General features: G+C 40.4%; 5 protein-coding genes and 1 non-coding gene across 10 annotated transcripts; 4 read left to right on the forward strand and 2 right to left on the reverse strand.

The window, feature by feature from the left end:
• Nucleotides 1-115: 115 nt before the first annotated feature.
• On the forward strand, nucleotides 116-2949 carry LOC135165853 (lymphokine-activated killer T-cell-originated protein kinase homolog). Its single transcript, XM_064127598.1, has 5 exons — nucleotides 116-364; nucleotides 476-712; nucleotides 1012-1305; nucleotides 1773-1994; nucleotides 2389-2949. Exons 1-5 carry the CDS (start codon nucleotides 244-246, stop codon nucleotides 2580-2582), a joined length of 1068 nt encoding a protein of 355 aa, XP_063983668.1. The 5' UTR covers nucleotides 116-243; the 3' UTR covers nucleotides 2583-2949.
• Nucleotides 1395-1476, forward strand: Trnal-aag (transfer RNA leucine (anticodon AAG)). The gene has a single exon. It is a non-coding gene; the product is annotated as a tRNA-Leu (tRNA).
• Nucleotides 2748-11747, reverse strand: LOC135165863 (syntaxin-1A-like). Its single transcript, XM_064127621.1, has 9 exons — nucleotides 11347-11747; nucleotides 10727-10819; nucleotides 10025-10118; nucleotides 9869-9943; nucleotides 4149-4346; nucleotides 3606-3682; nucleotides 3268-3405; nucleotides 2951-3061; nucleotides 2748-2876 (listed from the first exon to the last, which is right to left on the reverse strand). The coding sequence occupies exons 1-9, from the start codon at nucleotides 11377-11379 to the stop codon at nucleotides 2805-2807; spliced, it is 891 nt and encodes a 296-aa protein (XP_063983691.1). The 5' UTR covers nucleotides 11380-11747; the 3' UTR covers nucleotides 2748-2804.
• LOC135165827 (condensin-2 complex subunit D3-L-like) lies at nucleotides 4232-22098 on the forward strand. Of its 2 annotated transcripts, XR_010299585.1 has the most exons (9): nucleotides 4232-4367; nucleotides 5129-8728; nucleotides 9123-9451; nucleotides 12302-12387; nucleotides 12756-12786; nucleotides 17619-17752; nucleotides 18351-18455; nucleotides 18614-21357; nucleotides 21938-22098. XR_010299585.1 is itself a non-coding variant. In XM_064127538.1 (3 exons), the coding sequence occupies exons 2-3, from the start codon at nucleotides 5244-5246 to the stop codon at nucleotides 9430-9432; spliced, it is 3795 nt and encodes a 1264-aa protein (XP_063983608.1). In that variant the 5' UTR covers nucleotides 4232-4367; nucleotides 5129-5243; the 3' UTR covers nucleotides 9433-10446. The 2 variants fall into 2 exon arrangements, 1 of the variants encoding a protein (XP_063983608.1); XM_064127538.1 differs by lacking the exons at nucleotides 12302-12387; nucleotides 12756-12786; nucleotides 17619-17752; ... (1 more) ...; nucleotides 18614-21357; nucleotides 21938-22098 and having other exon boundaries at nucleotides 9123-10446.
• On the reverse strand, nucleotides 14326-21108 carry LOC135165862 (ankyrin repeat domain-containing protein 29). 4 transcript variants are annotated; one of them, XM_064127616.1, is made up of 8 exons: nucleotides 20967-21108; nucleotides 20326-20436; nucleotides 19399-19497; nucleotides 17295-17393; nucleotides 17072-17170; nucleotides 16382-16579; nucleotides 16208-16303; nucleotides 14326-15560 (listed from the first exon to the last, which is right to left on the reverse strand). In XM_064127616.1, exons 1-8 carry the CDS (start codon nucleotides 20976-20978, stop codon nucleotides 15363-15365), a joined length of 912 nt encoding a protein of 303 aa, XP_063983686.1. In that variant the 5' UTR covers nucleotides 20979-21108; the 3' UTR covers nucleotides 14326-15362. The 4 variants fall into 4 exon arrangements, with proteins under 4 accessions (XP_063983686.1, XP_063983687.1, XP_063983690.1 ...); XM_064127617.1 differs by lacking the exon at nucleotides 19399-19497 and adding an exon at nucleotides 17466-17574 and having other exon boundaries at nucleotides 20967-20983; XM_064127620.1 differs by lacking the exon at nucleotides 20967-21108 and adding an exon at nucleotides 17466-17574.
• On the forward strand, nucleotides 22015-23168 carry LOC135165871 (small ribosomal subunit protein eS21). Its single transcript, XM_064127630.1, has 4 exons — nucleotides 22015-22097; nucleotides 22198-22255; nucleotides 22445-22580; nucleotides 23048-23168. The coding sequence occupies exons 2-4, from the start codon at nucleotides 22206-22208 to the stop codon at nucleotides 23111-23113; spliced, it is 252 nt and encodes an 83-aa protein (XP_063983700.1). The 5' UTR covers nucleotides 22015-22097; nucleotides 22198-22205; the 3' UTR covers nucleotides 23114-23168.
• The last annotated feature ends 38 nt before the right edge of the window (nucleotides 23169-23206 follow it).

The following is a 23206-nucleotide window of genomic DNA, read 5'->3' on the forward strand; positions in this document are numbered from 1 at the left end:
CAGTGAGTACACTGCATTTCTGCATTATCGGCTTGTAACTAGACAGCGACACGAGCGCCACGACTGCCAATGGATCTAGGGGCTTCTCTCTAGAAAGATGGCGACGCTGCTGCGACACTCCTGAATTCCCCAGACGTTCAAACTCGTCTCAACGGACAGAACCAGTACACAAACAAGACCCAGTGATCTCTGTGGACAAACAGGTGTTCATCGACGAGATCCTCGGGATTTTCAGGAGAAACAATGACTGAGTTCAAGACCCCGACGTCGAGGAAGTTCAGGAGTCGAATTGAAAATTCCGAGCACCAGACGCCCATTAAAATTCCGGCTTCACCCTTCCTGAAGCAAATAGGTTACGGTTGTGGTAAGAGATCCTTTGTCTCTCCTGTTCATGTCTCAACTATTCTCAGGATTTAATTTCTGTCGTTTTATTTGATTTTTTCACATGAAACTATTCGTCTTGTTCATCTTCCAGGCGTCAATGTCTTCACCCTGGAGAGATCCCCCAAGGTGGGCCTCATCCGCTCCCCTTGGGCCATTAAGAAGAGGAATACGTCTATTGCCAAGGACAAGAAGTACGACGACATGATAAGACTCGAGGGCAACATCCTCAGGGCTCTGAAGCACCCGAATATCGTCGGCTTCAGGGCACTCACTGAGTCAGAGACTGGGGTACCTTGCTTGGCGATGGAACAGTTGGATGTTTCCCTTGGTGAGATTAATAATCGATTGATTGATTGATTCAATTGACTGTAAACTCCAACGAAAACAGCTTCATAACCTCAATTAATATTAGACGCTTTTCGTGTCTTCTTTGACACCAAAAATTAATTATAAACTCAGTTTATCAAATGCAGAAGTGAATGGCAGTTGAATATCAGCCATTGTTGGCTCAATTTCGGCACAATGTCAATTTATGCCGTAACAATACTGCTAATTAACTAATAAAACGATGTTATGATAACAAATCAAAATAAAATCTTCAACTATCACTTGTTATCACTTCACCAGGTAATATGATCGAGGAAAAAGTGGAGAACGGGCTTCCCCACTTCAGGGCGAAGGAGATCGAGGGGATAGGCTTCGAGGTAGCAAAAGGCCTCGAGTACCTCCACCACACAGCCCACATTCTCCATGGGGATGTCAAGAGCTACAACGTCCTCGTCTCCAAGGATCTCAAAATCGTCAAGCTCTGTGACTTTGGGGTCTCTGTGCCCCTGAACAACGCCCTGGAGCTGGACACGTCCACTGCTAAATTCGTCTACACTGGAACTGAGTGCTGGAACGCTCCAGAAGTCTTTGCAGGTATTTTTTCATTTATTTCTGTGATTTTTTTTTGAACAGATAATTTTCGAGGCTCAGAACCGCTATTTGGGGGGTTGGGTGACATCACTGGTAGCGTGGCCGAGCGGTCTAAGGCGCTGGTTTAAGGCACCAGTCTCTTCGGAGGCGTGGGTTCGAATCCCACCGCTGCCATTATTTTTATTTCTTCTTTCGATCAATTCAACGTTGAAATTGATAATTGATTACACCGATTTTACCATTTTTTTTTCGGTCCAAGGGATTATTTTTCGGCTTAAACGATTCCTAGGTTTAATAGATCAGATCCTTCCTTGTGTGCTGTGGCTCGATTTTGAATGTTGGCTCAATGTCGGCTCAATAATGGCATATATCACTTGTGTTATGATGTTAATTTGAAAGTATTGAAACAATATCTTACTCAATTACTCAGTCGATGAATAAATAGAAGTAAAATGACTTTTCTCCTGTAGAAGGGCCAATAACCAACAAAACAGATATGTGGGCGTACGGCCTCATCCTCTGGGAGATGATAGCTCTTTCTCCACCGCACGTGGAGGTCGACGAATCACTGGAGGAATCAATGCTCGATGGTTCTTTCAACTGTTCCAGAGATTACAGCGAGAATGAAACTCCCAACGGATCATTCAACGACGATCTCATGGGCTTAGAGGAGAAAATTCGTGCAAAATATGGTAAAAAAATTCATGAAATAAGTTGATAAGAGAATCCAATCGGATAAATATTATTAATTTTGAAAATTCAATTAACAAAAATGGAGAAAATGATTTTTTTTATAAAAAACTGGGCGGAAAAGTCACTTTCTAGACAGAATGTGAGAAAAACGGTTTTTTTCGCACATTTTATTTCAATAATCATTTTCATTTCAATCAGTTTTTAATTACGATCGTTATGTAGTTAGTTATTGATGATGATGAACAGTAATTATCAGTTATGAATAATAATTAATGATAATAATGGCGTCTTCGACACATTGTAACTAAAATTACTTTTGTTTACGACCAGAAAAACCATTTTTATCGCACTGGCCGCAAAATATACTAATTATATTCTCCTTTCGATCATTAGGAACTCGTCCGGCCCTTCCTGCTATCGAAATAGGCCCTGAGTATGACAAAATCCTGGAGATATTCTTCATCTGCACCGATCAAGACCAGAAGACTCGACCCACTGCCAAGGGAGTCGTTACCTTCTTCAAGAATTACATTTTGAATTGTTGTAACACGAGGAGCAACTCCTCCAGTGTCGATTGCGCCATGTGAATGTCCGTTGATTAATTATTTATATTAATTATCATAAGAGCAATAACTGCCAGTTCTCAGTGACTAAATTATCTCGGTAATTTTCGGGAAATAATTTAGAGGAAAAATTCTATTGAAAATTACCGACAAAATCATTGAGAATAATTGAGAAAAAAATCTCAGGAGTTGATTATAAAATAGATAATTTTATTTAGACAATTAAGATTTTATACGGTTTTTTATTCACAGAAATATCGCTATTAGGAGCAGAATTATTATGATTATCGCGAGAATTGCGAGACACTTGATTTTCCTCTGAAAATAAAGGACGATCAGTTTATTTCTTGCGGAATTTTGTCTAATCAATAAAAGAAATTAATTAATTTTACCCTTCGATGCCGATTTTTTCGCTTCTCAGCTTTTCTCAGGTCGATTTTGCCGCTGTCCACGTTGTTTGTCGCCTGTCCAGCAAAATGTTCGACACAATTCAATTGTTCTCCCTATAAATAAATTATTTAAATAATTTTTCAGTCCTTAGAACGAATTTTTTGAGGGTGCAAATTAAATTTTCAAATCATTTTTTCATGACATCGAGTGAAAAAAAATGGGTGGTTTTTGGTATAAATTCTTTGGAGTGGAATGAGGACCTTCTGGAGTAAGTCCTGGAGACGAGGGCTCAGTAGGTGGTTTAGGAACGATTATTCACCTGTTTTTCCACAGCAAAAGCCATTTCTATGAACATGTCCCTGACTTCCACTAATGATTTTTCAAGCTTCAAGACTTCTGTGTGCCTCATCTGGATCTCTGATAACTGAGCTTTAGCAATTCGACTGTCTTCCAAAATCTGTGAAAGTCGTTAACATTTATGTTTTTTTTTCAATTGTTCCCTAAACAAGAATTAATTGTTCGTATTTTTCATTGATGTTTCCACTAAAATTTCAGTTTAGAATTGCTGTAAGAGAGATTTTTGTTCTTTTCGTTCCTTAAATTGAAAAAAATATAGTGATTAATTAATGTCGGATTAACATTCGCGAAAGTACTCACATTATCGACAAAAAGACTTGTTTTCTCCCCTTCCTCCGGGTCAGACTCGATGTATTGACTAGCATTTTCCTTTCTAACTGAAAAAATCCCGACAGTCGAACGATCGATGAATAAAATAAAAACCAGTAAAATTCATAAAAAATATTTAAAGAATTAGGACTAAAAAATAAAGAAGTTACTTTAACCCTTAATTCATATTCTACATTGTCCACTGATTTATCTCTGCAGTTCAACCTTCGATGATATAAATTCAATAGAAAAAATGGTAAACCGAGATAAGCTGACTGATTTCTCACTCAGTTTTTGAGCAATAGCTCCGAATCTAATGGAGATACCAAAATATTCGTCATAACCTTTTTTGTAGATCAAATAAAGGTGTACAAAAAAGGTCCGGATAAAAATATCGCTATCTCCCTTAGATTTCGAGATATCCATCAAAAACTGATCAAGAATCAGCAGGGACTCATCTCTACTCGCTATTGTTCTTCTCAATTTTGAATTATTCAGCACTTTCCCGCCAAAAATGAAAAAAAAAAATCTCACGTAATCTCTTTTGCTGATGATAAATCGATGAGCACTTGGCGTGATACTTGATGAGTGCCTCATTGTACTCCCGCATGATCTCCGAGAACAATTCAAAAGTCGTGACATACTGGAGCACTCGAATGCGCGCATGCGCAGTGCCTTCCCTCGCGGCGTCCAGCGAGAGTTCCTGAAAGTTTGGGATATCTCTGCTGAGTTCTGAAACCCCGGAAAAATCAGGTAAGTCCTGTGGAAGCCATCGAATCCCCTCACCCCACCCTAGAATTCAACACCAAATGAAGAGAAGTTTTGTTTCCCGGTCATATGACAACGCCAACCGCGTGCCAACAATGTGAGGTTATGTTTACATGTGAGACAAAAACAAACCTACTCTAAGGTCTAGCATGGCCCTAAAAGACAACAAATGAAAAGAAAATTAATTTAAAACCTTTGACGTATAATTCCTCAAATCAAAATTACAAAATAAAATAATTAATTAATAATTAATAGATTGATGAGAGCAAAATTAATGGAACAGTATAGCGTGGAACACAATTATTAGGAAAATCCCATCATCTTCCTGACTTTCTTTGCTCAATTTAATTTCAATTATTATTACTATTATTTTTTAAATTTATAAATAATACGTTCAGGATTTTTTTAATTAATTTTTTTTAATTAAATGTTTGCAATTTCCGGACTTTGCAATTTTTCCCAGTTTTGCAGTTATAATTTTTCAATTCCAGACTTGTTCAAATAGCCAAGTTAATTTACAATTTTTTGATTGTTAATTTGTTGAATTTTATTTCACAAATTTAAATATTCCCGCCAACGGCTTTTAATTCCCTAGCCATTGATACCACCGCATTTTTTCCACCGGGCGAGGGATATTTAATCATGATTTCTTTTTTAATTATGAAAAATTCCGATATTTAATTACGACGAGGGTGTGCTGAGGCCCTTCCCCACGTCATTGCCCTGAAAATGACCCTAAACCATAGTTTCTAGGTTCTTCCTGGCGGATAAATCGCCGACCAAACACATGAAATCTGGTAGTTTAACCGTTAGACCCTGGACCCCTCCCCCGGTGATCGTCGAGGGTAAAAAAATCTAAAAATGGAGGACCTAAATAACGTCTTCGCCTCCCTCCACCTCGAGAGATTGCCCACCCCATGGGTGACCGCGATCTGGGAGGCGCAGTTCCTCATCTTCGAGGCGATCCCCGAGGACTACATTCCAGAGCTCGAGTCTCCAGACGGCGATCTCGACGCGATCCTCGGGGACCTAATAAAAACCCTAAAACACTTCATGTCGAAAAACAATCGCAACAACCCCGCGGCCCCCCAGGAGTCGGTGTTCTCGTGGCAGACGCTCACCGCTGCAAACGCCGAGCCACGCCCTCTCCTGGCACTACTCGGATGGCTGATGAAGATCGGCCAGGATCGCGATTACGACGAGGACGCGCGTCAGTCGTGCCTCCTGGGGACGAGCCTCTACCTGACTCTCCTGTCGATTCCCGGGAGTTCGGTTTACCAGGTGTTCCATGAGAACCTCTTCCACCTCGCATTGGACACGTTGAAGCTCGCGGAGGGTCTGGTGGCCTCGGTGAAGAAGCCCAGGTCGTCAAACCTGGCGGATCCCCACGAGAACGATGAAAACCTCCCGATTATGAGTCACGCGCAGCGACAGAATTTAACGGCAAGTTTGAACACAATAATGTACGATATGATCGTCTTCCTCGGGGGTTTCAGCCTCCTGGAGCTTCCGCGCTCCCTGGAGGCGGTGATAGCAGCACTCGTCGACGTGACGAAGCTCGGAGTAGACGCCATCGTCCAAAGCCCAAGGAAAAGCACGAGCCCTCCGGCCACCCTGGGCACCCTCACCCACAACGCATACGTCGCCCTGACAGCCACCTGTCACTCGCGTCACGGCCCCATCTCCATAACCATCAAGCTCATCATCAAGAAGATCCTCATGTTCATGACCCAAAACTGCTACAACGATCTGAATTCCAAACTCCTGGCGACGATCAGAAAGTCGACAATTCACTTCTTGGCGAGTCTCGTCGAGCCGCACCAGGAGGCGGTGGAGGCCGGGATTCTCATCCTCATGAATCAGATAATGATCCATTGTTCGAAAATTGCGGAGGACCGTCGCAAGGAGGTCTCCATGATCATCGATCTCCTGAGGATCCTGAAGAGCAGTCGCTCCCGGGGCGACATCTGCAGGGACTTCCTCAGGTGCTCGCACAATACCAAGATTATCTGGAGGATCTTTGCGCAGGAGATTCTCAACAAGTACCTGAAGATGCCGGACGACCTGGAGCGCGTTGAGGGCCGGAACCTGAGGAAGATCCTCCTGGCGACGGTCCTGTGTCACTGCAACGACGTGTCGAGCCTCGTCAGGACGAAGTGCGTGTCGACGCTTTCAGAGTACACTGAGGACCCGGATAATCTCTTCGTCAGGGAGCTGTTCACGAGGAGGGAGGAGGGAGGTGAGTTCACGGTTTTCGAGGAGCTGGAGGAGGGGATGGAGAACCTCGCGGGAGACCTGGACATTCTCCCCGGGGCTGATGCTATGATGGCCATGTTGACGGAACGATTAGAGGACGAGAGAGCGGCGGTGCGAATTTCCGTGATTCAGATACTCCATAATTTTGTGATGGTTAACGAGGACTTTCTCATGGGAATCATCGACATCATCGCCGAGCACTGCCGCGATCCCACAATGACTGTTCGCATCCGAGCAATTCAGGTTCTAACGTCTTTGTTTCAATCGTTTCCGCGTCAGGAGGGCTTCTGCACGACTTGGGTGAAGTCAGTCGTTCCCCAGGTGTTCGACATCGAGGTGAATGTCCAGGTGGAGGCCCTCAAGGCACTGGAGTCCCTGACCCTGAAGAGAATATCCCCGCCGGGCGAAAACGATGATCTGCCCTGGAGGGTGCTGGACGAACTGACTAGGAATAAGATGAGGAAACACCTGACAAAGGCCTGCGACGCTTGGACGGAGTCCGGACGACTAACTAAACCCCACATCAGGAGCATAAAGTCCCAAATTGGGTTGGAACACAACATCGAGGCGTGGATATTCCTCGCGGCGATCTCCGAGAGTCAAGTCCTCGAGGACATGCAACACCATTTCCGGGAATACGAGGCGTTATTCGAAGGGGAGGGATACCTGGAGCCCGTCTTCGAGGTCCTGAGGAGCTGCTGTTCGACGTTTGATCAAAACTTCCTGGAGGAGATGCAGCAGATTTTCCTGAGGCGGCTGCAGGAGTTCCGGGTGCACGAGAGACTGATCAGTATATCCTTGGACATAATTCACAAGGTGTCAGCTTTGTTGACGCCCTCGGATGAGCGTAGACCCTTTGAGGATGAGATGAGGCACCTCCTGGAGGCCTCCGAGACAATCATCGGGTCGATAATCCATCAGGAGACTTCCGAGAGTACCTGCATAAGGGCGATTTACACCCTGGGGTATACCTCCCTACTGTGTCCCCAAGACGTCTCCCTCCCGGTCTTGAGGATTCTCCAGGGCCTTCTCATCTCCCCAGAGACGACCTCCACGTCGTTCACCAGCCCCAAGCGTCTCCAAGCCTGTGCAATAGTAGCCCTCGGGCAGCAGTCCATGCGTAAAGAATCAATTGCTCACGAAATGATGACCATCTTCGCACAGCTCCTCTGCACCAGGTCCTCAGATGATACATCTGAGGACGCCGCCATTCGCGTCAATGCTGCAAAGGCACTAGCCGACGTTGCCACGAGGTTCACCTCCCTAGTCGAGCCCCATCTCCCGGACATCTGTGTCTCCATGAAGGACAGCAATCCCATCGTCAGGGAAGCCATCGTCGTCATCTTCATTCAACTTCTGGTGGAGGACTATATAAAGGTCAAAGGAACCTTCTTCTTCCACATCCTGACGATGCTGACGGACCCCAAGAAAACCATCCGCGAGATGACGGTCTTCCTGATCAAGGAGAGACTCCTCATGAAGAACAAGAATCTCATCTCCCAGCAATTCCTGGAGGCCATCTTCCATTACAACGACTTCGATACGAACAACAAATTCTGCAAGCGGAGCATGAAAGATAACGAGAAAATGGCGCTGGTTCTCAGTGGAGATAGCAATGCACCCAATCGCAGGCTCATCTACGACTTCATGCTGGAGAACCTCGATCCAGCTGGAAAATCGAAGCTGCACCAGGTCCTGACGACGCAGATATTCAATAATTTTCTAAGTAAAAACTTTAAGATAACGAAGGGACAGGGTCGCTGGGTCCTGAGGGACGCCCTCTACGTCGTCGCGAGTGATCACCTGCAGGTGGGGGGCGGAATGCGCAGTCAGGGTGACGAAGAGGAGGAGACGGAGGGAGGCAAGACCTCCAACTCGGCAAATGTTCATCTGGAGAAGGCGAAAAAGCACAGGCTTTCGGTTTTGTTGCCGAAGCTGGCCGAACTAACGCGACTGATGAGGAAGACCGAAGTCGAGGGCGACCTTGGGAGGGCTTTTGTCAAGATTGCAGGCGAATTCGGGAAGGAGCAGTTGGCCGGACTGTTCGCGGAGTTTCCGGGTGTCGAGGAAGAGATGGAACGATGTGTTAGGTGAGGAAATCATTTTTTATTACGCCGTACGAAAAAGTGATTTTTTGAGACGCTCGCGTTCAAAAACCGTTTGATAATATTCTGAGTAAATAATTAACGTAAAACAATTAAAAGCTATCATTATAACCTGCGTATAGGTTCACGAACGAAAAATTACTTTATCGTCCGAGGTATGAAAAGAGAAGTTTCGGGAGTTTTCAGTACCAAAAAGTTCACTTTATCGGACATTTCTCGATGGAAAAATACTTCTTTATGTCTTTGCAACGTCACACGAATCCACGAATCGAATATATTGATCCGTTTTGCCCCATAGTTTTATTAAACTGAGCAAAAAACAGCGTTTTCTCCCGAAAATCCTACGAGGGATATCTCTGAAGATGATTTTATGTCCCAGATTGCACGGAAAGAGAGGGGAAATGGATGAGGATGTTGATGATTCCTCGCAACCGGTTGAGGAATCGACGTCAATTAAACAAAAGTATTTATCACTGAATGGCAAAAGTCCGCGGATAGTTCTGAGAAGACTCTCCTCGCTGACTTATCCAGGTCTCAATCATTCCGCGAAGCCGAGGGAGAGAGACATGAGCAGAACTGTTTCCAGTCCAGTGGTTGTCTTGAGTGACTGCGTGCGTGATCTTAATTTAATTAACATGCCGGAGTCCTCGAGAGGTGAAGCACGAGGGGCCGAACGGCAAGAGAGGTGATGGGTTAAAACTTAATGAGGTGAATATAGACGTTATGAATGGTTTTCTTTTGAAGGGGATTTATCAGGGGAAAAAGTGGGTGTAGGGGAAAATGTTCTGAGTACTTATTCTAGAGAATTAAATTTCCAGGGTAAAAGTTCCTCTGATGTTTTGGTCTAAAACCAGTAATTACTGTGATAATTAGGAAATTAATGACCCTGTTGCTATAAGTGTTTGATGGAGTTCATTATTTGACGGTGTTAATCGGGCAATTATCTCGTTAATGACTGGGTTTGGAAAAAAAAGTTCGGAATAGTTATTCTCGAAAATTAAATTTTCTACAAAAATGGTCTCTTGACATTTTCCTCTAAATCCATTGATTAACGACATAACCCCGTACAAAAACTTGTCGAGAGATTGAGACATGAAAAAAGGTAAAAGAAAAAATGCAAATTACCTTTTAAATTCATACGAACTTTTGCTGAAGTCTGAGAGATTATGAATGTTCGACCCGCGAGTTCAGTCTGAATATCTGAAATTCTAATTTTCAATTAGTTAAGGAAGATTTATGGAAGCTCATGACGTTAGGTAATTTCCTTTTTGGAGGTTTTACCTGGATTTGTGTGAAGTAGTTCATTGTTGTGAATACCTTTCACGATATGCACGTTGTCCTGGAGGGTATCCAACATTATCCTTATTTTCTCAGCCTGAAAGACAACTTCTCATCTCTCAAAATGATTGCAAAAGGGAATCCTAATTAATCAGCTCATCTGGGATTTTTTTGTTAATTTTTTAACTAAAGTTTCTTTATTTTTCTTGACTTTTTTCCTATTCCTGAGAAAAAAAAAATTTAATCGATAAATTCAGAAATAAATGAAGAATATCAGTGAACTACAAGGAAATTACATAACAATAATTAACAACATAATTAATTATTAATTATTAAAAATCATTAAACCCGTTCCCAATTTCTGTTTTTTTTTTCTCAGAAATGAAAGAAAAAAATCATTTCGAAGAGTAATTAAACTTTCATTACGACTAGCACTTGAAAAAATAGTTAATTTATAACTTCATGAGTTTATAATTGTTCAATGACAAGCTAATTAAAAATATATTCAATTGAAGAAGTTGATTAGAGATTTAGATTTTATAGAAAATATGGTATTTACGCATTGTCATGAATCTCATTTTTTTAAATGAAAATGTCATTCATCGCAGAATTTAATCCTCCCAAACGAAGGCCGATGAAGTTATCATTGACTGGAGTTATTAACCAGTCATCGAATCACTTATTTAATCGATGAAAATCACCCACCTGTTCCAGGACATCCTTCACCCTTTTATTCTGCCCAATTTGAACACAAACATCTTTCAGGAGTTCTCTCCCAAATGAATCACTTCTGCTCCTCTAGAATTCACGGAAAATCATGAAAAAAGATTATTTCGTTTCAAAATAATCATCAAATCATTAAAATGATTATGAAAAATAATTTTCTACATTGAAAAAAATCAAAAGCTATTTTTCTAAACAAAACCTATCGAAAACTATTTGTTTTAGTTACGAAAACAATTTAAAAAATAATGTTCATTAGAAAAATCATTAAGTAGAACCTTTCCACATAGAAAAATCAAGAAAATCGATTTTTTAAATTACAAATGATTGAAAATTATTTTAAAAAATCTTGAAAAGCAATATTTGTATTTAAAAACCACCAGAAATTTTTGTTCTTGAAAAAATTATTTTGAAAAGTCGTGTCAAATGAAAAAAATCATCGGAATGCATCTAAAAAAATAATCATAAACAACAATCTAATCTAAATAATCTGGAAATCATTCAAGTGACACTGCCGACGACAAATCGCTGAATAAAGTTTTTAAAGACAAAAATCACGAAGACAAACTATTGAACAATAAAAAACTTTTAAAAAAACTAACGGCACACAGATCTGGCAATCGATCTCGAATCATTGAAACTTGTCACGGAGGCGATATGCACTGAGAGGAGCCTCAAAGGTGACTAACGTTCTTTATCAGGCTTATCTCTCGCAACGGTGATAGCCGATAACGTCGACAAATGTCTTAGCATCACTGAGGCCTTCTTTTCACACGGCGACCCACATTTCAGGCCGTAATTCACAATTACACTGTGAGTATGGTTTGCATATGTGCATGAACTTTTGCAAAACTACCGAGGAAATGATCACTTGACAGATGGCTGCCATCTCGAGGACATTCAGAATGTGAGGTAATGGCCAAAGTCTCATGTGTTAGAACTTGCTGGAATGTTGGAACGGGGGGGAAATTAAAAATGGCGTTAGGGGGGTGGAGGGAGGAAGGGTAATGGCGGAAAAAAAGTGGAAGCAAAAAGATTGATGGGAGATTATTGAAACGTTGAAAGATGATTAATCAGAGCTGTTGCTGAACTTTTGTTGGAGGACTGAATGCAGTCATTGTCTGTAATGACTGGTGAGTAGTGGGATAAACTGGAGAGGATTGCGATGTGGGGGGCTGGGGGGAAAAGATAATTTTTTTTCGTTTCGTTGGAGTTGCAGTCAGTTCATTGGGTCATTTTTTCAGGATAATTATGTCAGATTTTAATTTTTAATGGGGTTGTCTGGTTGCTGGGGATTGGGGAAATCATCTGGGGGTTCGGGCTCTAGGGGAAGATGTCAGGGGATTTTTTGATGATGAGGATGGTCCTTGGGCATGGGTTCCTCTGCATAAGATGATTCTGTTGGAGCTTGAGGGAATGTTGGGCCGAGGGGAAAATAAAAAATGGCGGGGGGGGATGGGGTAGTGGTGGCAAAGACTGGAAGCAAAAAGATTTATGAGAGATTGTCTCAACGGTGGAGGATCATTAATCAGAGTTGTTGCTGAACGTTTGTTGCAGGATTGAATGCAGTCATTGTCTGGAACTGGTGAGTGGTGGGATTAACTGAAGAGGATTGCGATGATGTGGGAGGCTGGGGGAAAATGGTAATTTTTTTTGGTCAGTTCAGTGGACTTGTGTTCAGTTCATTGCACCATTTTTCTGATCAAACGTACGAGTTGTAATTTTACTTGGATTGTCTTGCCACTGGGGGAGATCACCTGGGGGGTGGGCTGTAGGGGAAGGTGTCAGGGGATTTTTTGGTGATCAGGATAGTCTTTGGGAATCATAGGGTCTGATGGCATCTGATGAATCAGATTATGTTGGAAGTTGGTGGAACGTTTGGACGAGGGGAATATGAAAATGGCGGGGGGAGGGGGTAATGGCGGAAAACAATGGAAGCAAAAAGATTGTGGGAGATTATTGTCACGATAGAGGGTAATTAATCAGAGTTGTTGGTGAACGTTTGTTGCAGGAGTGAATGCAGTCACTGGCCGGAACGAAAGGTAAGTGATGGCATCGAGTGGAGAGGGTTACGATGATGGCGGGGGCTGAGGGAATGTTTTCATTTAGGGGACGTTGGGTTCGGTTGATTCCAACATTTTTTTTAGGGTAATCACATCAAATTGTATATTTTATGTGGGTCATCTTGTTCTTGGAGGCTAGGGGATTCATCCGGGGTTGTTGGCTCTAGGGGAAGATGTCAGAGGAGTGTTTGATGATGAGGATAGGCTTTGGGGAAATAGTTTTTGGTGGATTTTGCAGAATGTCATGATTGTGTTGGAAATTGTTGAAACTAGGGGGGAAGTTAAGATGGCGGAGGGGGGATCAGTAATGGTGGAAAACAATGGATGTGAAAAGAGCGTTGGGAGATAATTGCAACGATGAAGACTGATTGACCAGAGCTGGTGTTGAATATTTGTTGCAGGACTCCCTGCAGTCGACGTCTGGAACGAATGGTAAGTGGTGGTATAGACTGGAGAGGATTACGATGATGTGGGGAGCTGAGGGAATATATTTTGTCATTTGGGTGGAGTTGGGTTCGGTGGATTCCGACATTTTTTTAAGAATCGTCACAGAAAATTGGCATTTTTCTTTGGGTCATCTTGTTCCTGGGGACTAGGGGATTCTTCCGGGGTTGTTGACTCTAGGGGAAGGGGTCAGAGGAGTTTGTGGCGATGAGGGTAGACTTTGGGAAGATGGGTTTTGGGGGTTTTGCAGAATGTCATGATTGTGTTGGAAATTGTTGAAACGAGGGGGGAAGTTAAGATGGCGGAGGGGGAGGCAGTAATGGCGGAGAACAATGGAAGTAAAAAGAGTAATTGGGAGATAATTGCGACTGGAAAGGATGCTTAATCAGAGTTCTTGCTGAAAATTTGTCCGGGATTGCCTGCAGTCATTGTCTGATGTCATTGGTGAGTGGTGGGGTAGACTCTGGAGAAGATTCCGATGGTGGGAGGGAGCTGGGAGAAAAGTACATTTTTTTTCGTCATTTCCTTGCATTTGTACTCAGTTCATTGGATTTCGTTGTGAGGATATTTCCATCGAATTGGAATTTTTACTGTAGTTATGCTGCCAGTGGGGACTGGGGGAAACATCTGGGGTTGTTGGTTCTACACGAATGTGTCAAGGGACTTGTGGAGATCAGGATATTCTTGGGAAAACGCGTTCTACTAGGGTCTACTCAATTCGATGACTGTGGAGATGATTTAGCAGTTGAGGGACTGCCATTTTGTGGTTTGGATCGACTGTGGGGGAAATGGATTGAAACATTTTTTTATGAAATCCGTTATTACCGGATTTATTATGTTATTGTCAAAGGAGGGAAGGTCGAGATGATGACACGTGTAAATGGACATTTTTGGATGTTGTGATCTTATCTCGTAAAAGGGTGATTTTAACCAAAAACTTGATGATTCGTTTTTTGGGGGAACTCTCATTTCAATTACTGGACAGGCTTCGTCATAGGTTTTATCTAAAATCACTGGCCAATGCGAATTCTCTCATGGGAAAATGCAGAAATAAATTATGCGGCGACGCCATAGTTTATTCATAGAATTCTTTTATTTCTTTTAATAACTTTATAACGATTAACAAACATTATGTATTTATCCACAATAAGTTAGTAGGAAGACTGGAAAAATAGTTCCTTATTATTCAGTTGAATTTACTAATGAGAAACGAGATTCACTTGTTCATCTCCACCAGTTCTCCTGGCAACTGATTTACAAAGTTTCAAGCAATATATTTTTAATCGAAAATTTAATCGTCTTAAAAATCGTCAAGTCATTCTCCCTCTCTCATGCAGACAATCAAATGTTCCAGAAAAAATAAATTCCCGATGTCCTTTATCATCATAAAGTAACATTTAATCAGTCATCTTGGGGAATATTGTTCTTCCAATTTTTGCTTTGAAATCATTTAGTAACAAATCAACTTCACCCCCTCTCTCTCTTAAAATTTATTAAAAAATGGAGTTTCAAGGATGTTTTTACATTAATCAACGTTCTTCATACATTATGAACACTTCAATACGACTTCTAAGGCATTTACAGTCTCAATAAAGTATTAAAAACGATGAAGTTGCACTAAAACTAGAGGACGGTTTTTACATTCTCTCGGGAGGAACATTTTCATAATAAATAACTTTTTTGTCATTAGTGTCCTCGTGTATTTACAGTTTTCATTGTCTCCTCGACCTCCTCAGAGAATAAAAAACCTGCAAATCACGATCATCAAGCATCGCATATCATTTGCACGTTTTATTTTTTTTTATTTGAATTTAATCTGAAATTTCGATTATATAACTTTTTTCCCGCGGTTTTTTGCCAAAATCTCTTGACGCTATTCGACAGATCAGATAATTTAACAGATAATTTAATTTAATCTATCGCAAACAACGGAATTATCCCAAAGAACGTTTTGCTGAAAATCTTCGAAAATATCTCCTGCATAAACTTTCCGATCTTTCCAACAAATTTGTTCATTAATTTTTCCCCTCGTATTTTTGAAACCGAAAATTTTGAAATTTGCGAATTACAAAACAATTATAATTTTTAATATTGCATTTAGGCATTATTTATCAATGAGATGCAGTTCTTGACCTGACCCTGTCTTTGAGGTAATTGGCAACCTGCCCCTGCGAATGCCTGAGCGCTAGCTGAAGAGGCGTAAGTCCCTCCTGATTGACTAAAAGTGGATCGGCGCCAGCCCCCACCAATTGACGCGCCACGGTCATGTGTCCCGTCAAGGCTGCTGCATGCAGTGCACTTTCACCGTTCTCCATTCGTACATGAAACATATGGGAAATGCGTTGAATTGCTTCCGGTGAATGACTCGAGTGGTTTAATATCCAGGGGTGAAATACACCGAAATAGCACGACACGAGTGGCTATTATTTCTCTCGGCGGGCGGGGGAGAGGACGAGGGGGTGGGGTTGAAGTGGAACAGGTAAAAAGCAGCTGACGTAATTCGAACAGAAATAAATTCTATTAACAATTTTTTATCGATCGTTGTTTGCTATATGAAGTAATAACAGGAATAATAATTTTAAATAATAATAAGTGGAACAGGCAACAAACAGAAAGCGTAATTCAAACATAAAAATTCTATTAACAATTTTTTTAGCGATTTTTGTTTGTTATATGAAGTACTAATGAGAATAATAATTTTCCATTCATAATCTACGAGACTATTCCTGGGTTTGGCGCGCGTTATTTGAATTTCCCGCCTCGAATATGAACACATGATAATTATATTCATTAATGCGGAAGGAAAATTTTAGATTTTAATATTTACTGGGCTTCCGGGATATTATTTATACTCTCAAAAACGTGAATAACTAAATTTTTAGCGATTGTTACACTACATTACATAAAAAATGCAGAGATGGCCGTATTTAATTGAAAAAAAATTAATCTCGTTTACCGGGAGAAGTCCCAGAGACGGCCGGTACTTCAGCAGCTCCCCAATAACCGACGTGTGGCCCTTATGGGACGCCTTGAACAGCGGAGTCGCTCCGTCCTGAAAAAAACAAATAAAAACCTCAACCCCCCCTCTGGAGTCTCGCACCCTCGAAAAACCCTCTATCTCTTTATTTACGTGTCTCGTGGCATCGACCTTGGCCCCAGCCTTGAGGAGCCTCCTGACAGCGTGATCGTGTCCCATTTGCGCTGCAATCCACAGTGGTGTTGCCCCGTCAGTTCTCGCCGCATCGGTCTTTGCCCCGTGCTCCAGCAAAACCTCCAGAATCCGCACGTGACCGTTCTGAGAAGCTATAAATAGCGCCGTCGCTCCGTCCTACGTAAAACACCCCCTCCCATAAATCAATAAATCCGCAAAAAGAGTAAAGACTTCAGTGCGAACATCGCGCGTTTTGCATTTTTTTTTTCGATAAAAAGGAAAAAAAAGTATAAACAATTTTTTTTTTACAATTCTTACTTAATTTCTCACGTGAAAACGAAATTATTTCGTTCGTAGAATAGGCCGTTACCCCCTCCCCCTCCCGCATTCTTATTTATTTATTTATTTTTCAATTTAATTGGTGAAAAAAAAAATTGAAATTTTTAAAATATAAAATATTTTATTCGTAAAATTGATCTTTTTTATTTAAAAAATTTCAATTTTTGGGTTTTATTAGGGCAAAATCATTATTGATATGGTCCCCTCGTCTTTCACAATTTTTTTTTCAGTAAATTGATAGTAAACAATTATTTTTTTAAAACTCCATTTCAATTTTTTTAAAGACAAACAATTTTCAATTTTTTTTTGTGGGAAAAAAATGTTTCATACCTTCATGTGTGCGTTAACGTTGGCCCCCCTCTCGATCATACTCTCGACAACATCCAGATGACCGCACTGACATGCCACGAAGAGAGGGGTGCCCCCGTCCTATCGATGAGATCAATCGTCAGAATTAGAACGGGCGTCAATCAGTTAGATTTAATGGGAGTAAATGGAAATGAAGTGGGTGCAGTGTATGGGATCAGAAATATTGGAAATATGAATTACGTACTATGCTGCAGGAGTCGACAGTTGCTCCGTGTTCAATTAACAAATTAACAATGTCAACAAAGCCCCCTTGGGCAGCGAAAAACAGAGCTGTCGTTGATGTCTGCAACGGAAATTTAATAGACGTCAATATAATTTTTTTTGACTATTTCAACGTCATTATGAGGGCCCATACATTTTGGCAGATTATTTTTAATCGCAGGTCCAACTGTATTGGGGGCAATGACCCTTGAGGGTCGGTAGAGTTGAAGATCGGGTGAAGCCCAAACGAAATTGACATCACACTAATAATAAAGAGACATAATTTAATTTATTATTTTGTTTTTAGGGGAGGATTGAATGGATTCGAGGGTCAAGCGATCTCTAGTTGGCCTCCAGACACTTCTGAGGGTCAAATGGCCCTGATAACCCTCAGAGCTGAGGGTCAGCCCATCCTGGGGATCAAACAACCCTTAAAAATCGGTGAGTGAAATAGTCAAGTTATTAAAAAAAACAGTGAAATGAGCTGTATTTTTGATTAAAATTTCTCCAGCTCCTTCTCATGTCAATCTTCATCATTATGCAGTTATTCGTTACTTCGTTTCATTTGGTCGCTACAACATTAATATTCATGCGCCCCATGGGCCCGGGTGACACACTACATATCCATTACAAAAGCCACTGAAATTCTAGAACACCCGGGACCGTAGTCTCACCTTCATACACGAGCCGTGAAAAATGGGAGTAAAAAATACCTCTGACTCTCATGTGACTGGAATTTCAATGGACATCAACCTCTTCCCCTCATAAATTTCCGTTCTCTTCATTAACATAAATCAACAAGGGACGGACAGAAAAAATGGCAAATTAAACTGGACTGTCCACTTATTAAAAACATTAGGAGCTCCCGTGGAAGGGGCTCATAATGACCCCACGACCCATATTCCCTCATTAACTTGAAAATTAATAATTAATATTTAATTAGATTACAACACGTCTGCAGAATTTTCTATTGTCAAAGTTTGGTTTACGTTTTTTTCATAGAAATCTTTAAAATACGTTTTTCCTCTTTTTGTTCCAGGATTGGCCATCGCTTCCTGAGAGAGCAATATCTCCGAATCTAAGAGAGATAGCGAGGTTTTGGTCATTACCTTTCTTGTAGAACTCAATTCGCTCCATAAAAAAGGTAATAACGATTTTTTTTCTAAGTTCCCTTGATTTCGAGATATCTAGCAAAAACTGGGCATTAGTCAAAAGTTACTTTCGGTTAATCACTTCGCTGTCAGCGCTTGTACTAGAACAAATAAATAAATAAATAAACAAAAAATATGACTTATGAAACAGGTGGAGAACACGTGAGACAGGAGCGAGATCAACCGAGTGGTGCTAACAAAAAATCACTCCAACAGAGGCTGGTTCGGTATTGCGTAATGGTCCGGCGGTTTTAAAACCCGTGAGTTAACCGTTTTACGTAATTCCTCAACGTGTGCGAGAAGGTTCCTCTTCTCTTTGAGGTCAACGACAGCTGGAGGATTCATTCGTGAGTCTATCCCCATGTTTTATGATCTTTTTTAGTTGTTTTTCCAGTTATTTTTATCTCTCTACCGGCCGTGAAAACCGTAAAAAAATCTTTAAAAAATAAAAAAGAAAATTCGATCTACATTCCAGACATTCGTGTCGCTCTATCAATCGAAAAATTTCCACTCAAATGAATTCAACGGCCCGTTTTGCCCCCACATTCTTTAAAAAAAATCATTCCGTTTTTTTCCGACAGAAAATTTCTTTCATTTTTTTTCTTTGAAAATTTTTCAACTATTTTCTAATCAATAGAGCTCTGCATTCAAAACAATTCTGTAAATATTGAATAATCATAATTTATGTTCTGTTTTTCTCACATTAATAATATCATTATTGTTAGCCTGAGAAAAAGAGGAAATAAATAATGATGAATGATATTCTCTTAGCATTTTTAGGGTGGGAAAAATAGAAAATAAATAGTATTTGTGGAGAAGGACTCGTCGCTAACAGGGTATCATGGGCCAAGTGGAGAGTCATTCATCCACAGCCATTCATTATTTTTTTTTTTCGGGTGGACGGCCCCACAACAAGGGGTCACAACCAAAACTTACCAGCCTTTTGGCATTAGGATCCGCCCCTTGCTGTAATAGCTCGGTCACAGCTTCAATATGGCCCCCAGCGGCCGCCAATATGAGCGGGGTCGTGCCGTCCTAAATGAAAAATTAATTTTCTTGAGTGACTTTTTTAAGCTCCGAGACTAATTGGGTTTTGGAACTTCGCGGGCTGGGGAAAACCGATTTTCCACACGTTGCCATGAAATCTCATATTTAGACACTAGTATAGAAACGAAGTTTTTGAATACGAGGATTATTTCGCGCGCTTCTGCCTCGCGCTGCAAAGATCGCGTTTCCGTCCTCGTAATAAAATTTATTGTTTCGCTCCTTTGATTGGCCAGAAAAATGCATATTTTCGGTTTAAGTGCACTAAAAACTGTCCTGTTCATTTTTGTTGATAACGTCCTAGGATCATAAAAAATTCGTTTCCATCGTAGCACCGAAAATGAACCTTTTTCGTCCTCGTAAAAAAATAGTTTCTTTCACCTTCTGGTCGGAGAGAGATTGCGAATGTTTTTGGTATTCGATGCACTGCAAAGTGTTTAGTTTAATTTTACATTGAGCTAATCTCGGGCGGAAAAGGGCTTTTTATGTCCTAGTACGAAAGTAATTATTATCGTGAAGAGAATGAATTTTTCGTGGAGGTACCCCAAAAACTACATTTCTCCCTCTTACCCGGAGGGAAAATCCAATAATTTTGTGTGCGTATACAAAAGAAAATCTATTTCTCAATTGATTTTGCGACTACTTTTCCGTCCTAATACGAAAAGTAAAAATTTACAGACGTTTCCTAGTTAAAAAAAAAACTTATCACATCAAAAAGTCAGGCTTTTGATTTTCTTATCCACTAATCCAATGAATTTGGAACAAGTGACTCATTCGCTTTTTTTATTCAGTAAATAAATCCAAATTTGGGGGACTCACCTTATCTTTACAGTCAATATGAACCCGTCCCGACTCGAGGAGAACGCGAAGACGTTTCGCATCACCACGTGCCGCTGACAGATGCAGCTCCACGTCCCACGGGGATTCTTTCTATTAATCAATTGGCAAATTAAGAAAAAAATGAAAACATTTCGAAAGCTGATAAATGTGGATCAGGGCCGTGAAAACGGTTGCGATAATTTTTTCACTAATGAGTAATTAAGTAGAAGAAAATTTGCATTTAATGAGGATGAAGAGAACGACTTTTCCCCTCTCATAAATTATTTATATTTTTTAACACGTGTTAATGCCACACGTATATCTCCGGTGTGCGTTAATATTGATATGAGATAAGGAGTTCGCGTTTTATTGACATTTGCGTCAATTTTTCGTTTTTTAAGGCGAAAAATTGTTTTTTTCTCGTGAAAACTATTTTTTTATCGCAAAAACAGTTTTTTTAACGCGATATTAATGAAAACATTTATTTTATTATATCCTCGCGGGCGTTAATATGGAACGAGAGATAAGGAATTCACGTTTTATTGATATTCGCGTCATATTTGCGTTTTTTAACGGTAAAAAATTTTTTTTGCTAAAAAACATTTTTAACTCGATAGTAATTAAGAAATTAATTTTATTACCTTCATGGACATTTTTAATTCATGAAGCGGACTGAATAATTGTCGCGATTGACGGAAAATATCGAAGTAAAAAATAGAAAATCTTTTTTTAACTGCACATCGCCGAGGCACTTGTCACTACCGCCTGTCACTGCGTGAATTCATGATAAAAAAAAATTATTGCGATACTGCGGGGACTTCGGGGCGTGCGGAAACAATATTTTGTGGGGATTTGGTGACGAATATTGATGGGTTTCGCGGCTGGGGAGCATATCCTTGAGGGAGGAGCCGCGAGACACATCAGCGGCCGCGATCGGTCGTCCGATGACTACGGACTCGACGTTTCACCGCGGTGGTGATGCACCTGAGTGGGAGTTGTGGGTTGGAGGGGGCAGCACGGTCCAATGAGATGGTAAGCTGATTAAATTTTTTTTATTATTTGTTGATTAATGATTTATTTTCGATTGTGGAAGACGACAGCTTTAAATTTTCTTCGCTTCGTCGAATTGGTTATTGACCCAGTTTTCATGGACGATTATCTTGATAATCGTTGCATTTAGGAGAAAATGTTATAGGACTTGTTTTGTAGGAAATTTAATTGTCTAGGAAAAATGTTTAAGACTTTTTCTTCTAAACTGCCTCATTACCGAGATAATTGAACAATTAACACCAAGCCCAATTTCATTTTTCTTCATTTCGTTAAATGGATTATCGACTCAGGTTTGTAATTAGTTAATTATCTTGTTAATGAGTGGATTTAGAGTGAAATGTGAGAATACATTTTATATCGGAAATTTAATTCTCTATAATTAATGTTCAGGACATTTTTTCGTGAAATCGCGCCCTCTCGAGATGCTCCCAGGGCTAATAATTGAAGAATTTTGATTATCTTAAATTTTGATATTTTCAAAAATTTTAAAAATTCCCCACAACAATGGAAACTAAATCATTTAACCTATTTTCAATTAAACCTGACTAATCAACTTTCCCAGAATTTTCCAAGGCTTTTAATGAGTATTACAAAGATTTCGTTATTTAAATCCTCCCGCGGATTCGGGTCCTCAAGATGGCGGCAGTGATTCCCCCCCTACGTATCGAGTCTCTTCCCGACTCATTCTTTCCGGTTTGGAACCCTGCGTGAAAACGTCGACAGTACGTAAACTCAAACAATTTTTGCTTAATTACTCAGTTCTTGAATATTTCAATTAATTTTGTGGTGAGTCCATCGCTAATTTTTCGTTAATTTTATCAGGAAAAAAAATGGAGAACGACGCGAGAGAATTCGTGGACCTGTACTGGCCAAGGAAATGGTGAGTGTCACACGTGGTTCGGCTTCAAATGTCCAAAAATATAGTTTATTAACCCCTGGAAGTGCATAATTAGTCCAATGAATCTAAAAATATTGATTGGAAATCATTTTTACATTCGTTGAAACCGTTTCGGAGGAGAAAATTGCACGGAGAGGAGCGACGAAAGTGAGGTTATGTCTTGTTTTTCAGTTCCTCGAGCAACAGAATCATTCACGCCAAAGACCATGCGTCCATCCAGCTGACTCTTGCTGATGTCGACCCAACTACTGGACGTATGACTGGACAACACAAGATGTACGCAATCTGTGGAGCCATTCGTCGCATGGTAATTAATTTTTTATTTTTATTAGTTTTTGGGCTTTGGGACGGAAAAGAAATATGCAAACGGAGTTCTCGCGGTTGTGAGTGAAGTTAGGGGAAAATGTTATAGGACATTATAGGGAGAGAATTAAACTTCCTACAAAAAATTTCCTGTAGCTTTTTTGTCCAAATTTTGTAATTAATGAGATAATTAGGAAATTAATAGAACTGCTGATGTGGGTATTGCATGAAACGAATTTTGAATGTTATATTTTGTTGAATGTCTTGATAATGGAAGGGTTTGGAAGGAAATGTCCTGAATACTTATTGTAGGAAATGAAATTCCCGACAAAAAATGTCTCTTGACATTCTTCTCCAAATCCACGAGTTAACCAGATAATTCGATATTTGATTCAATTGAGAGTTATTTTCTGCAATTTATGATTAAAAAAATGTTTTCATTTATACTCATGATCTTAATTAATATTTTAGGGAGAATCTGACGACTGCATCGTTCGTCTAGGCAAGAAGGACGGAATTCTCGCTAAGAACTATTAATTTATGGCTCCACCAGTTTATTCCACAAAATAAAAAAAATACAAAAAAAAGACAAGTCGAAATTATTTTCTGTCTCTACACAAGCTCTCTCTT

The sequence above is a fragment of the Diachasmimorpha longicaudata genome, chromosome 9, assembly GCF_034640455.1.
Source record: "Diachasmimorpha longicaudata isolate KC_UGA_2023 chromosome 9, iyDiaLong2, whole genome shotgun sequence".
In the NCBI taxonomy this organism is placed as follows: Eukaryota; Metazoa; Arthropoda; class Insecta; order Hymenoptera; family Braconidae; genus Diachasmimorpha; species Diachasmimorpha longicaudata.

What these genes read in the sequence shown, in the direction of transcription:
- LOC135165853 (XM_064127598.1), top strand. Translation starts at nt 244, where the DNA reads ATGACTGAGTTCAAGACCCCGACGTCGAGGAAGTTCAGGAGTCGAATT. An exon ending in GCAAATAGGTTACGGTTGTG is followed by an intron (nt 365 to 475) that starts GTAAGAGATCCT and finishes TTCATCTTCCAG; the next exon opens with GCGTCAATGTCTTCACCCTG. An exon ending in CGCTCCAGAAGTCTTTGCAG is followed by an intron (nt 1,306 to 1,772) that starts GTATTTTTTCAT and finishes TTTCTCCTGTAG; the next exon opens with AAGGGCCAATAACCAACAAA.
- LOC135165827 (XM_064127538.1), top strand. Translation starts at nt 5,244, where the DNA reads ATGGAGGACCTAAATAACGTCTTCGCCTCCCTCCACCTCGAGAGATTG. An exon ending in GAGATGGAACGATGTGTTAG is followed by an intron (nt 8,729 to 9,122) that starts GTGAGGAAATCA and finishes TTTATGTCCCAG; the next exon opens with ATTGCACGGAAAGAGAGGGG.
- LOC135165863 (XM_064127621.1), bottom strand. Translation starts at nt 11,379, where the DNA reads ATGATTCGAGATCGATTGCCAGATCTGTGTGCC. An exon ending in ACTACTTCACACAAATCCAG is followed by an intron (nt 9,944 to 10,024) that starts GTAAAACCTCCA and finishes TTAGAATTTCAG; the next exon opens with ATATTCAGACTGAACTCGCG. An exon ending in CTTTTGCTGTGGAAAAACAG is followed by an intron (nt 3,062 to 3,267) that starts GTGAATAATCGT and finishes ATTTATTTATAG; the next exon opens with GGAGAACAATTGAATTGTGT.
- LOC135165862 (XM_064127616.1), bottom strand. An exon ending in CTGTCGACTCCTGCAGCATA is followed by an intron (nt 17,171 to 17,294) that starts GTACGTAATTCA and finishes TCTCATCGATAG; the next exon opens with GACGGGGGCACCCCTCTCTT. An exon ending in AGGTCGATGCCACGAGACAC is followed by an intron (nt 16,304 to 16,381) that starts GTAAATAAAGAG and finishes TGTTTTTTTCAG; the next exon opens with GACGGAGCGACTCCGCTGTT.
- LOC135165871 (XM_064127630.1), top strand. Translation starts at nt 22,206, where the DNA reads ATGGAGAACGACGCGAGAGAATTCGTGGACCTGTACTGGCCAAGGAAA. An exon ending in CTGTACTGGCCAAGGAAATG is followed by an intron (nt 22,256 to 22,444) that starts GTGAGTGTCACA and finishes CTTGTTTTTCAG; the next exon opens with TTCCTCGAGCAACAGAATCA. An exon ending in GTGGAGCCATTCGTCGCATG is followed by an intron (nt 22,581 to 23,047) that starts GTAATTAATTTT and finishes TTAATATTTTAG; the next exon opens with GGAGAATCTGACGACTGCAT.